The following is a 14,986-nucleotide window of genomic DNA, read 5'->3' on the forward strand; positions in this document are numbered from 1 at the left end:
GGCACCCCGGCTGTGGAATGAGCTCCCCAGAGAGGTCCACCTGGCGCCTACACTGTACTCCTTTCGTCGCCAGCTGAAGACTTTTTTTATTCTCTCAGTGTTTTAACACTTCATTTTAACTTAAATTTAAATTTCACTGTTCTAACTCTGTATTTTAATCTAATATCAATTTTGCTGCGTGGTTTTTATCCTGGTTGTGCTTTTCATACTGTATTTGGTATTTGTGCTTTTAACCTGTTGGTTGTTTTATGATGGTTTTAATTTTTGTGAACCGCCCAGAGAGCTTCGGCTATTGGGCGGTATAGAAATGTAATAAATAAATAAATAAATAAACAATTTCCGACTTTCTGAAACAGTCCCTCAATTCAAATTCAATGAGCACAATTGCACATGCAACGAACTGGCACCTGTGTGTGAAATTACTGTAGTTCTCAACCCAAACAAAATCAAATCCAGCTACAAGTGGGTGGAGCTGATGCTGGAGCAGGTATTGTCTGGTTTGCAGTCAATGGTGTCTCAGCCGCTTTCAATAAGGGGGCATTGTAGTCCTACCATCACATCTCATGCAGAATGTGCAATACGAATGAAATTATTAGCTGGGGGATGAATTCCACTTTCCCAGAGACACAAATATTATTATTATTTATTTATTTATTTATTTAGCACCATCAGTGTACATGGTGCTGTACAGAGTAAAACAATAAAATAGCAAAACCCTGCCGCATAGGCTTACATTCTAATAAAATCATAATAAAACAATAAGAAGGGGAAGAGAATGCACCAAACAGGCACAGGGTAGAGTAAAACGAACAGTACAAAAGTCAGAACAAATTCAAGTTTTAAAAGCTTTAGGAAAAAGAAAAGTTTTTAGCTGAGCTTTAAAAGCTGCGGTTGAGCTTGTAGTTCTCAAATGTTCTGGAAGAGCGTTCCAGGCGTAAGGGGCAGCGGAAGGAAATGGACGAAGCCGAGCGAGGGAAGTGGAGACCCTTGGGCAGGTGAGAAACATGGCATCAGAGGAGCGAAGAGCACGAGCGGGGCAATAGCGTGAGATGAGAGAGGAAAGATAGGAAGGAGCTAGACCGTGAAAGGCTTTGTAGGTCAACAGGAGAAGTTTATATTGGATTCTGGAGTGAATTGGAAGCCAATGAAGAGATTTCAGCAGTGGAGTAACATGGTCAGAGCGGTGAGCCAAGAAGATGATCTTAGCGGCAGAGTGGTGAACAGAAACCAATGAACTGATGTGAGAAGAAGGAAGGCCAGTGAGAAGAAGGTTGCAGTAGTCCAACCGAGAAATAACCAAGGCATGAGCAAGAGTCTTGGCAGAAGAGACAGACAAAAATGATTGAATCCTGGCAATATTATACAGGGAAAAACGACAGGATTTAGCTACTGCCCAGGCAGAGTACTGGAAAACTGATATTGCCACTGCAGAGAGCAAGCACCCGGGTTCCCCCACAACCACTGAGTAACAATTGTGCATTTATTGTTTGTCGTTGGGGGGGGGGGGAAGAGAACTATTGTGGGGAGACACTCCTTACCCTGGGAAAGATGGCAGCCAGCGAGCACAGAGTCAGGATGAGCAGAAGGATTTCACCGACAACAAATGTCACGTAATTCGTCACCAACCTGCACAGGAGTGAGGGAAAGACAGAAGAAGGAACTACAAGATGTTAGCAAAGATGCAAAGTCAAATATAAAATGAGGAACGAGCTCCCTAAAGAAGTTTGCCTGGCACCTACGTTCTACTCTTTTCGATGCCAGGCGAAGACCTTTTTTATTTTAACAGTATTTTAACAGTTTATCATCTTAGGTTTTTTTTTTTAACTTTGCTGTTTTAAATCTGTATATATATATCTGCAGTGCTGCTCGGTTTTACCCTGGCTGTGCTTTTATATTGTGTTTTTAATACTGTTGTTTGTGTCATACTTTGATTTGTATTTGATGGTTTTAACTTTTGTGAACCGCCTAGAGAGCTTCGGCTATTGGGCAGTTTAGAAATGCAATAAATAAATAAATAAACAAACAAACAAACAAACAAACATAGAATCATAGAATAGTAGAGTTGGAAGGGGCCTCTAAGGTCATTGAGTCCAACCCCCCCTGCTCAATGCAGGAATCCACCTTAAAGCATCCCTGACAGATGGTTGTCCAGCTGCCCCTTGCTTTCACTCTGGCTGCAGAAGCAGTAGAGTTCCCTGCTAAAAAAAATAATCACACTGTAAATCAACCTGAAAGCCAGCGTGGCATAGTGGTTAGAGCAGATTCCCCAGCTTGGTGCACTCCAGGTGTGCCAGACTACAATTCCCATTGCTGCCTGGGCAAAATGGGAGTGGCAGTCCAACACATCTAAAAGGCACCGGGTTGGGGAAGGCTGGATGAGAGAGACCCAGGTGACTTTGGGTAAAATCCAGCAAAAGTCTTACAAAGAGTAGACCCATTAAAACGATGGGAACTTAAATTAGACATGATTAACTTAAGTTCCCTTCATTTCAATGGGTCTACTCTAGGCAACACTTCTGTTACATTCTACCCATTAGGTGAGTGTCTCTCAGCTTAACCTACCTCGCAGGGTTGTTGAGAAGATAAAATGTGGGTGAGGTAGAATGTTGTATGCTGCCCTGAGCAACTTCGAGAAAAGGTGGGTGTGGCGTTACCCACATTTCTATTCCCTTAGGTATGTCTAGATGAGTAGGTCTAGAGAGTGCGGAATAATGGACTGAGTGGGTGTGGCCGGTGATGCCGTGGAAAGGGGCGGAGTCTATATATATGTGGGAGCTGAGTGGTCTGAGGGGTTCGGTTGGTGATTGGGTTTGGAGGGTAGATGTGTTTAGCTGTGTGACTTCTTGTCAGGAGTTCTGTGAGGAATGAGTGAAAATAAGATCCTAGGGACTAAGGGTCGATATTATTAGATTTGTTTCTACCAGTATTCTTAAGAACAGGCCGGAGTTGAATAGAATTTGAAGGAACTAAGAACTGTAAATAATAAAAGTTTTCTTTATTTTGCTACCATAAAACCACATGTCAGTTTGGCTGTGTCTCTTGCTCTATTAATTCATAAATAAACACATTACGTTAAACCTTCAGCCTGCTGTATTCCCAGAAAAGCCTTTTCCAAATCTCCTTACCTTTTCCCTCTGCTATAAGGGAAAGGTGATACTTTTCGTTCTACCCCTTCCTTGGGTATTTAAGTGGTGGTGCTTAGCCTGAGGGAGGTGTGTGCATCAAAGCCTTGTGTGGGGGTGGGGTGGGGTGGGTGGGGTGGGGTCGCAGGGGGATATAAACGTCATGAATAATGAAGGGCGCAATCCTATACATGCGTGTTTAGACAGAAAAAGAAGTCCTACAACTCCCAGCATTGCTGGGAGTTGTAGGACTCTTTTTTCTGTCTAAACACACATAGGATGGCATTTGGAGTCAAGTACAAGTTTTACTACATCCTTTCAGCAAAGGTGGCAAGAGACACCGCTCCACAGATCTAGCTGCACTCACCGCGGATCGATGAAGATCTCCACCACAGCAGTAAAGAAGAGGACGACGCACGAGCAGCTGAAGGCCGCTCCGCTCTGCTTCTCCTTCTCCACGGAGTAACGCGTCTCCATCTCAGGGTCAATGAAGCGCATGGACAGGCGATAGGTGGACCGGCCCTTCAGCCTGCCGTAAAGATAGGACACATGACCCTCACCGAGGAGATTTTGGAGTTCCAGAACGTTGGCATGAGGACCGGTCCAAAGACCAACCTCACTGACACCTCCAGCAAAACCAGTTTGCCTCTCGGGACCAGCTGCTGGGGAGGCGTGCAGCTTGTGAACCTGGGGCATCTGATTGGCCATTCTGGGGAAAGAGGGCTGGACTAGAGAACCTAAGAGGAGCCCTGATGCTGGATCAGACCAAGGGTCCATCTAGCCCAGCACTCTGTTCGCACAGTGGCCAACCAGCCGTCGGCCAGGGACCAACAAGGCAGGACATGGTGCAACAGCACCCTTCTGCCCATGTTCCCCAGCAACTGGTACACACAAGCTTACTGCCTTGGATACTGGAGATAGCTCAGTGGACTGATCCAGTAGGGCACTTCGTACGTTCTTATCTGGGGTAAGATGAAACTGCCTTACTCCAAATTAGCCCCAGCATTGCTTGGGTTCCACTGGAGTTTGTTTCCGGGCACAATTCAAAGTGCTGGTTATCACCAATAAAGTAGGGTGACCCTATGGAAAGGAGGACCGGGCTCCTGTATCTTTAACAGTTGTATTGAAAAGGGGATTTCTGCAGGTGTCATTTGTATATATGGGGGACCTGGTGAAATTTCCTCTTCATCACAACAGTTAAAGCTGCAGGAGCCCTGCCCTCTTATAAATCTGGTCACTCTAGTATAGCTCCCGCACCTTTAACTGTGGTGATGAAGAGGGCATTTCACCAGGTTCTCCGTATATACAAATGACACCTGCTGAAATTCCCCTTTCTATGCAACTGTGAAAGATACAGGAGCCCTGTCCTCCTTTTCATAGGGTCACCCTAACTATAAAGCCCTCTACAGCTCGGGCCCAGGTTATCTGAAAGACCGTATTCTCCCATATGAGACTGCCCGTGCTCTGAGATCTTCTAGGGAGGCCTTTCTCTCAGTCCCACCAACATCCCAGGCACACCTGAGGGGTACGTGGGAGAGGGCCTTCTCGGTGGCTACTCCAAGGCTCTGGAACTCCCTTCCCAGAGAGGCTAGGCTGGCTCCCTCTGTGCTACAGTTTCGGAGGCAGGCAAAAACTTTTTTGTTTCAGCAGGATTTTGGAACCATACTGAGCCTGTGTTAATGTATTGGATCCCCCCTTTTTTTTAATCTGTAAGTTTTTTTAAAAAAAAAACATGTTTTTTAATTTTACTGTAGGTTCAATTCTATTTTAAATTTTGTAATTTATATTTATGTTTTAATTGTACGTGTTTTAATCTTGTAAACTGCCTTGAGTCCCAGTACTGGGAAAAAGGTATGATATAAATAAATATGATGATGATAATAATAATAATAATAATAATTCATTTATTTAAAAATATTTCTTGGCTCCCTTTCAGGGCAGGCTTCTCAAAATGGCATTGAGCAATAAAACGTATAAAACCAGCATGATATTAAGAATGATAAAAACACAATAAAACTGGTAAGAATACAATAAAAACAGCAATGAAGCCATCAACAAAACCAGCCATAAAAACAGCAACAAAAGCAATCATATTGAGGAAGGGCAGAGTAAAATTATACGTTTTCAAGGCCTTCTTAACAGCCTGCAATGATGGAGCATGGTGCACCCCTGCTGACAGCTTACTTCACAGGTGTGGGGCCACTGCAGAAAAGGCCCTCGCACCTGCGTTCACCCACCTTAAAAAACACGGCTTTGGTTGCTTGTCCCAGGGCAGCCTTCCCCACCTGGTACTCCCCAGATGTGTTAGATGGGACAAAAACATCTGGAAGGCATCAGGTTGGACAAGGCAGGCTCCAGGTATGTGGAACTCTCCCCCGAAAGAAATGAGACTGGGCCCTTCTTCGTTCAATTTTAGGCAGGGTGGTAAAACTGTTTTAACTCTGCATTTTAATCTTATATCAATTTTGCTGCGTGGTTTTATCCTGGTTGTGCTTTTTATACTGTATTTTGTATTTGGTTGTTTTATTATGGTTTTAATTTTTGTGAACCGCCCAGAGAGTTTCGGCTATTGGGCGGCATAAAAAAGTAATAAATAAATAAATAAATAAATAAAACATTTTTGTTCCACATGTCTTTTAAGCATTTGAAATGTATTAGGGTCCACACTCGGTTTTTAAGATTTTTCTCCTGCTCTTAATTCTGCTGTTTATAGTGTTTTCAAGTGTTGAACTTGGGTTCTGTTTTTTTCAAAGTTTTTTTTTAAAAATTAAGTTTCAATTGTAAGCCGCCTTGAGGGCCTTACCTGGGCTGAAAGGCACGTCTGAAATTTAGAAATGAATACACAAGACAAATAAATGGTCTGAAGGCAACTGTTGCAGCTATCTTGATTAAGCAAGGCAGATCTAGGTCCGGTCACCACCCTGCAACCCCAGGTACGCTCCATGTGGGAAGGTGTAAATGGATATATATATATATATATATATATATATATATATATATATATATTTTAAAACAACACTTAAAAAATAATAGCGAAGTCTTTTCCTCTCGCCCGTGTTGGATCCTGGAATGGATCCTGGTTATGTTTTCCATTGATTTGTTAATTGCTGAGGATCTGGAGGAACAGAAGACTCAGCAGAAACTTAAAGGTCAACTCTACACCTGGACATTGAGTGTCATAATTGAATAATTGTCTAACTGATTGTCTTCAATTAAGGGTTGCAAGGAGTTGCATCATTGTACAGGTTGTCTATAAAAGTAAATGTGTTTTCAAGTTCCTGTATAACTTCCATGTCCCTTACCCAACTTGATGTGAGCTGTATTGACTGACCGTTTGTAAGTATTTGTATCTGTACTGCCATAACTAAATTATATATTTATTTGCCAGTAAAAGGTTTGTTTTAACCTACATAAATCTCTGTCTTAATTCACGTCTTTGCTGACTTGGCTGAGAACCGCTGTAATCTCTGCTAGTCTCTGTAGGGCCCAGACAGAGACTTAACACAAAAGGTTATGTGCCAGAAACCCAGTCTGTGCAATAACTAAACAGCTTCTAAAGCCATAACGCAACAGTCCGTGCAAAATAGCAACCAAAGGAGGAAGAAAAGGAGCCAGAACCCCCAAGGGGAGAAGCCATCTGCAGGTATCCACAATCATAAAGGAGGTGGGCACCATGATGGCACCATGACCAAGGAGAGGGCAAACCGCTGATGGAGGATAGAATCATAGAGTAGTCGAGAAGAACCAGTACCTCATGCGATTTGGAAACTATACTTATATTAATGCAGCCCAAAATTGCATTTGCCTTTCTTGCAGCCTATTCAGCTTGTGATCTACAGTTCCAAGATCCTTCTCATTTGTAGTATTGCTGAGCCAAGTATCCCCCATCTTGTAACTGTGCCTTTGGTTTCTATTTCCTAGATGTAGAACTTGGCATATATCCCTATGAAATGTCATTCTGTTGTATTTGCGGAGCCACTCAACAGACACCACAGTGTGGGAAGGAGAAACTTACGCCTGCACCGACTCCCTCTCCAACAAAGCCTCGTTCAGCAATTTGTTGAGCTCCTGTTCGTTCTCCGACGCGTCCACCACCCTCTCGGCCAGGTCACGCAAGCGCAGGCGCCTCCGAGGGTTGGGGAAGGAAGGGTTCACCACCTGAGCAGGAGGAGAGAGAGATGTAAAAGCCCGCAGCGGAAATTCAGAAGTCAAGGAAGGGGGTGGAGAGAGGAGACAGCTTTTGGCCAAGGGATTCTAGGAGTGCATATTCCACTGGACGACGGTCGGGGAAGGCGTTGATTAAACCATCGGAGGATGCAGGTAAGGGAAATAAAGCAACAGAGCAACACTACCATTGTCATCTGAGGCCCTCCTCCAGGTATCTCCTCCGACGAAGGAGAGAAAGGGCTTTTTCAGTGATGGCCCCCTGGTTGTGGAATGCTTTCTCCAGTAAGGTCTGCCTGGCTCCAACATTGTCATTCTTTCAGGGCCAGGTTAAGACTTTCCTCTACTCCCAGGCATTTGACAGCATATGACAAGCTTTTAAGTGGTCTTTAGATTTTAATCGTTGATTGTTTTAAGTTGTTTTTCTGTGTAACAAGGGAGAAGGCCTTCTCTGTGGTGGCCCCCCAACTGTGGAACAATTTCCCCGACGAGGCCCGCCTGGCGCGAACATTGTTATCTTTTCAGCGCCAGGCCAAGACTTTTCTCCCAGGCAATTAGCAATATGTGATGAGCCTGGGTCTGTTTTTTTAGGCTCATAGTTTTTTTAAAGTTCTTATAGGCCCTATCTTGTCTAACCAATGGACAGTTGCTCTAGTATCTGTATCTGAAGCTTCTATGCATTTCGGGTTATGTCTTATTCAGCGAAAAAAAAACATGTTTCGGGTCTATTGGACTCCACGATGCCTTTTCAATTAGGGTTTGTCTAACTTGCACAATTGTTGGAGATGAAACACATCTAATGCTTCTTTAACTCATATGTTTTGGCAATGCCCAGTAGTTGCTCTTTTGGGGAGGAGGCTATAATAAGGATGAACTTTGTACTGAAACCATCTATAATATGGAAGAATGTGCGTCTCCTCCTAAATTACCTACCGGCTTCTTGGAAGTTAATACATGGTCAGCGCAGACGGATCTTCAGAGCCCTTATGACAGCCAAAAGACTTATATTATCACATTGGAAGGACAAATTTACACCTCCCATAATGCAATGGATCGAGGACCTAATAACATTATCAACTTTTCAACGAGTGTTATGTAGACGCAACTTGCAAGTGGATAAATATATGGATATCTGGTCTGCTTTTCTTGAAACCTTTGTGTAACTCTCTCTCCCCCCGTTTTTTAACGATACATATGATGGAAAATGATAATTTTATATACACAATGTATATAAAGTCAACAGCTCTCCCCTGTAGTTCATCCCTGCAGCTTTAGCTGTTGTGATGAAGAGGGACTTTCACCAGGTGCTGCATGCATACAAATGACACCTGCTGAAATTCCCTGTTCTACACAACGGTTAAAGATTTATTTATTTACAGCAGAAATCTTTTCTCCTAATGACAAGAAATCCTTCTACTCAATTGAAGGAGAATGGAATGGTGTCATGTATGCAAAACATGCAACAGGGGTAAATCATCCTACATTTCTTAGTTTTGTTTAATCAACAGACATGTCACTACATTTTGTCATTTTCCCTGTAAAAGGAAATCCAGAAGATCCATCGTGAGTTTTTCGACTCTATACTGTTAGCTTCACCCTACCCGGTGCCTGTTTACACTTCCCTGTGCCTGTTTGCATTCTCCTTCCCTCTTTATTGTTTACTACAACTTATTAGATTGTAAGCCTATGCGGCAGGGTCTTGCTATTTACTGTGTTATCTGTACAGCACCATGTACACTGATGGTGCTATATAAATAAATAATAATAATAATAATAATTATTATTATTTATTTATTTATTTATTACATTTTTATACCGCCCAATAGCCGAAGCTCTCTGGGCGGTTCACAAAAAAGATACAGGAGCCCAGTCCTCCTTTTCACAGGGTCACCCTACTCATAACCACAGTTTAAACACGCTCAATAACCATTTGCTGCAAAAGGGTTAGCAGCCTAACCATGGCTTAGCGTGTTGTCTGAACAGGCCCACTGCCTGGTTACGGCTGCTTTTATCTTTCTTGCTTGAAGGTTGTTTTTTTAATTGGATTTCTTTTAACATGCTTCGCCCCAGGAACCATTACGATGAAAGGCAGTTTACATATTCACCGAACCAACAAGCAAACAAACAAACTGTGCTCAGTCGTGCAAATCTGCTACACTGCTGTCATTCCTACGCGCTGCAGAAGGGAGGTTCCCCTGGATCAGAATTGGAGTGCAGGATTTGGATTATTTGTTCGTCCTTCGCTGCCCGCCCCTTGTGTCTTCCCCTGCCCCATACCCTGGTGTCCAGTTCCTCCGCCTCGTCTGGGGTCGTGCAGGTGATGTTAATGCTCCCATTGCACTCTTTGGTGTTGATCAGCTGAGGCGAGTTCCCGTGAGAAGACGAGACGGACAACTTCTGCAGCAGGAAATGAAACAGAAAAGGGACAAAGGAAGTCAAGGGTGCCGCACGAGCTCCTGAGGCCGTCCAAACCCAGGGTTGGAGGAGGCGGCGCTTAAGAAAGTGTTCTGCACCATTAAAACGCAGGCTGCCTTCTCTCCTCCGGTTTGCTGCAGGCACAAACACCACACAAGCCAGATTTATTGTGACTTTCATGGCCCCGTTTTGGCTGTAGAGAAGGTGGATACGGAGAGATTTTTCTCCCTCTTTCATAATTCCCAAATCAAAGGGGTCACATCCGGTGAAGCTGACTGGTGGGAGACTCAGGACAGTGCTGCTCCACACGGCAGCGTCACACTACGGAATTCACTACCGCAATACGTATTTGATGGCTTTAAATGAGAGTTAGACAAATTCCCGGAGGAGTAGGCTATCCATGGCTGCCAGTGCTACCTCCAGGATACCTAAAGGCAGTATGCCTACATACACCAGTTGCTGGGGAACATGGGCGGGAGGGTGCTGTTGCATTTGTCTCCTGCTTGTGGGTTTCCTGTGGGCAGCTGGTGGGCCACTGTGTAAACAGAATGCTGGACAAGATGGACGCTTGCTCTGAACATAAGAAGAGCCCTGATGCTTGATCAGACTAAGGGCTCATCTACACCAAGCAAGACATGCAATATGGCTGCAAGAAAGGCCAATGCTATTTTGGGCTGCATTAATAGAAGTACAGCTTCCAAATCACGTGAGGTACTGGTTCCTCTCGATTCGGCCCTGGTTAGGCCTCATCTAGAGTATTGCGTCCAGGTCTGGGCTCCACAATTCAAGAAGGACGCAGACAAGCTGGAGCGGGTTCAGAGGAGGGCAACCAGGATGATCAGGGGTCTGGAAACAAAGCCCTAGGAAGAGAGACTGAAAGAACTGGGCATGTTTAGCCTGGAGAACAGAAGATTGAGGGGAGACATAAGAGCACTCTTCAAATACTTGAAAGGTGGTCACACAGAGGAGGGCCAGGATCTCTTCTCGATCCTCCCAGAGTGCAGGACACGGAAGAACGGGCTCAAGTTAAAGGAAGCCAGATTCCGGCTGGACATCAGGAAAAACTTCCTGACTGTTAGAGCAGAATGACAATGGAATCAGTTGCCAGGTGAGGTTGTGGACTCTCCCACACTAGAGGCCTTCAAGAGGCAGCTGGACAACCCTCTGTCAGGGATGCTTTAGGGTGGATTCCTGCATTGAGCAGGGGGTTGGACTCGATGGTCTTGTAGGCCCCTTCCAACTCTGCTTTTCTATGATTCTAAGATATTCCACTATGAAAGCAGTATATAAAAGGCAGGAGCCACACTACTGCTTTATAGCGGTATTGAAGTGCACTGACAACTGTTGGGGCCCAGGACATAGCACTATGAAAGTGGTATGAAAGCAGCATATGGTATGTGTCAATGGGCCCCAACAGTGGTCAGTGCACTTCAATACGAATATAAAGCAGTAGTGTAGATCCTGCAGAGCACTTCAATATAACTATAAAGCAATGGTGTGGCTCCTGCCTTTTTTTATACCTTATTTCTTCGATTGTAAGACGCACACTAATTTCAGTACCACCAACAGGAAAAAAAAAACCCTAAGACACACCTGCGATTCTAAGACGCACCCCGTTTTTAGAGATGTTTATATGGGGGGAAAGTATGTCTTAGAATCTAAGAAATAGGGTACCGCTGTCATAGTGCAATGTCTTGCTTGGTGTACTGTAGATGAGTCCTTAGGGTCCATTTAGTCCAACACTGTTCACACAGTGGCCAACCAGCCATAGGCCAGGGATGAACAAGAAGGACATGGTGCAACAGCACTCTCCCACCCATGTTCCCCAGCGACTGGTGCACACAGGCTAACTCCCTTGAATACTGGAGGTGGCACATAACCACCAGGGATAGTAGCCATGGGTAGCCTTTGCCTCCAGGAATTTATCTAACCCTGTTTTTAAAGCCATCCAAATTGGTGGCCATCACTACATCCTGTGGGAGGGTGCTGTTGCACCATGTCCTGCTTGTTCATCCCTGGCCGATGGCTGGTCGGCCACTGTATGGACAGTGTGCTGGAATAGATGGACCCTCGGTCTGATCCAGCATCAGGGCTCTTCTCGTGTTCTTATGTGGTTCCACTTGAAGCGACGTGGTCCCCTTCACTGCGGAATCAGCATTTCTTTCAGGCTCCTTCTTCCCATACTCTTTTGCTTTTACTTCATTCCAAATTCACAATTAAACAATGGGAGGGGAATGTTCTCAGCCTGAATCTAGAAAAACAAAACAAAACCAAGCAAAACAAAACCCACTCTAGAGGCCTTCAAGAGGCAGCTGGACAACCCTCTGTCAGGGATGCTTTAGGGTGGATTCCTGCATTGAGCAGGGGGTTGGACTCGATGGCCTTGTAGGCCCCTTCCAGCTCTGCTGTTCTATGATTCTATGAAGATTCCCTCCCCCAATGCCTTCAGAATAGAATCATAGAATCATAGAATATCAGAGTTGGAAGGGGCCTACAAGGCCATCGAGTCCAACCCCCTGCTCAATGCAGGAATCCACCCTAAAGCATCCTGACAGATGGTTGTCAAGGATGCTTTATCCCTGACAATACTCCAAGGCTGCTCCACCTGTCGAAAGGCACCGTGAAGTTATCTCACTTTTTCCTACCTTAACAGATTTTGTGCAGAAAAAGAAAACAGAAGATATGGCGGGAAATGAATATTTAATAGCTAAACATCAGTTCTTTAATACCTGATGTTTTTTAATAGCTAAACAGTGGCTGAAAAGCGGATGAAAAACTGGGAGAATTTGTTTAAAATTTAATGGCGTGTGTTGCAAAAGCTGACAACGAATCAGAAACTGTTGAGCAATGCTTGCGCAGTGCCATGGAATCCGAGGGCAGCCTTGGCACAGAGGCGGCAGGCATGGATTTCCCCCGCCCCTTTTAATCTGTTACAGTTTTTAAAAAAATAATAACATGTTTTTAATTTTACTGTACCTTTAATTCTATTTTAACTTTTGTAATTTACGGTATTTGTTTTGTTTATTCGTTCAGTCGCTTCCGACTCTTCGTGACTTCATGGACCAGCCCACGCCAGAGCTTTGTCGGCTGTCGCCACCCCCAGCTCCCCCAAGGTCAAGTCTGTCACCTCCAGAATATCAACCATCCATCTTGCCCTTGGTCGGCCCCTCTTCCTTTTGCCTTCCACTTTCCCTAGCAAATTTACGGTATATTGATATGTTTTAATTGTACATGTTTTAATCTTGTAAAACCGCCCTGAGTCCCAGTACTGGGGAAAAGGCAGGATAATAATAATAATAATAATAATAATAATAATAATAATAATAATAATAATAATAATAATAATATAAATGTGCTACAGCACACCCTCCACTGCAGCTCATGCTGAGAATGAGTTCCAAGCGCAAGCCAGGGTCTGACATTTAAATTGTGACAGACTGAAATGAGGAAGGAAGGGTTCGCTATATCCCCGAGAGCCGTTAGCCCGCTGGGGCAGGCTATTTTAATTCCCAGCTAAATGGAGAATCAGGCTGATTAATCAACTTGATTGATCCTGGCTGTCCAAGTAAATGGAAATCGAATGCACTGCATAAAGAAAGAGAGGGAGAGAGACAGACACAGACACAGAACAACAACCAGGGCATGAAATTTCCTTTACTTTTTCAGCTACTGGAATGCTTAATAGAAACAGAGACACCTGCCCTGCCCATTAGTAAGAACATCAGAAGTGCCCTGATGCTGGATCAGACCAAGGGTCCATCTAGTCCAGCACTCTGTTCACACAGTGGCCAACCAGCCATCGGCCAGGGATGAACAAGCAGGACATGGTGCAACAGCACCCTCCCGCCCATGTTCCCCAGCAGCTGGTGCACACAGGCTTACTGCCTCAAATACTTTTGTCCACTTTTGGTGCAAGTTAAATGACTACATGGCTGTCTCCATCATTCCCACTTTGAAATGGACACCGCCCAGTTTTTCTGCGTTCTGGTCAGGGTGTTTCCCCCCGCCCCCCACGGCCCAGTGAATTCACTTCCACAAGATGTAGTGATGGCCACCAATTTAGATGGCTTTAAAGGGTGTGTGTGGGGAGAAGAAGGCTAGAAGCCCTCAAGTGCTGCCCTAGAAGCCAAGCTGGAGGAGAAGGCTATCCATGGCTACTAGCCCAGATGGTTGTGTGCTATCTCCAGTATTCAAGGCAGTAAGCCTGTGTGCACCAGTTGCTGGGGAACATGGATGGGAGGGTGCTGTTGCACCATGTCCTGCTTGTTCATCCCTGGCCGATGGCTGGTTGGCCACTGTGTGAACAGAGTGCTGGACTAGATGGGCCCTCAGTCTGATCCAGCACAGCACTTATGTTCTTACCCACAGCTCATAACCACACCTGACAGTAAGTACCAAAAAGGCCGGTTATTCCCAGAGGATCTCTAGAGTGCCAGCCCAAACATCGGACAAAGGAGACTTTTGCCCAGGAATACTCACCACACCATTGATTCCATTCTTGATTGGCTGCTTTGGAACCTGGATGAGATAGGTGACAATCCCCTTTTCCTTCAGGTATTCGCACCGTGACCCGCCATCTCCTGGCTCCACCTCAAACTCTCCCTTCAGGCAGTCCATGGTGTTCTGGGAAATGTGTACACGCCTAAAAGGATCACAGAAAAGGTAGACTCATAGAACCATAGAATTGTAGAGTTGGAAGGGGCCTCTAAGGCCATCGAGTCCAACCCCCTGCTCAATGCAGGAATCCCCCTCAAAGCATCCTTGACAGATGGCTGTCCAGCTGCCTCTTGAAGGCCTCTAGTGTGGGAGAGCCCACAACCTCCCTAGGTCCATAGCTAGACCTAAGGTTTATCCCTGGATCGTCCAGGGGTCAAACCTGTTCATCGAGGTGACACACAGGGGATCCAGTGCTCAGGCAGGAGCGAAACCTGGATGATCCCAGGATAAACCGTAGGTCTAGCTGTGGCCTAGGTCATTGTTTCCATTGTCGTACTGCTCTATCTGTCAGGAAGTTTTTCCTGATGTCCAGCCAAACTCTGGCTTCCTGTAACTTGAGCCCACTATTCCATGTCCTGCACTCTGCGATGATCGAGAAGAGATCCTGATGCTGAACTTAAATTCCCTGAAATCCGGCCTCCGTGGAAGCCACGACTGGTCAGTGCTTTAAAATTCAGGGCCGTCTCTGCTTCTAAATAAAGCATGGCTATTACTATTAATAGCCAAGCCCCTTTGCTTTCTACGGGGCCATGACACTGACCCTCTTAGAAGAATGCAGATTTATTAGT

At 45.0% G+C, this 14,986-nt stretch overlaps 1 protein-coding gene across 1 annotated transcript in view; it reads right to left on the reverse strand.

Moving 5' to 3' along the window:
* ADCY3 (adenylate cyclase 3) overlaps nt 1-14,986 on the reverse strand; it is a 123,645-nt gene that overhangs the window by 30,072 nt on the left and 78,587 nt on the right. The window contains exons 7-11 of the mRNA XM_063123784.1: nt 14,181-14,343; nt 9,564-9,683; nt 7,138-7,280; nt 3,490-3,651; nt 1,539-1,626 (exon numbers count right to left, since the gene is read on the reverse strand). Coding sequence (XP_062979854.1) covers nt 1,539-1,626; nt 3,490-3,651; nt 7,138-7,280; nt 9,564-9,683; nt 14,181-14,343 — 676 coding nt within the window. The remainder of the gene's footprint in view (nt 1-1,538; nt 1,627-3,489; nt 3,652-7,137; nt 7,281-9,563; nt 9,684-14,180; nt 14,344-14,986) is intronic.

The sequence above is a fragment of the Elgaria multicarinata genome, chromosome 4 (assembly GCF_023053635.1).
Source record: "Elgaria multicarinata webbii isolate HBS135686 ecotype San Diego chromosome 4, rElgMul1.1.pri, whole genome shotgun sequence".
Lineage (NCBI taxonomy): Eukaryota > Metazoa > Chordata > Lepidosauria > Squamata > Anguidae > Elgaria > Elgaria multicarinata.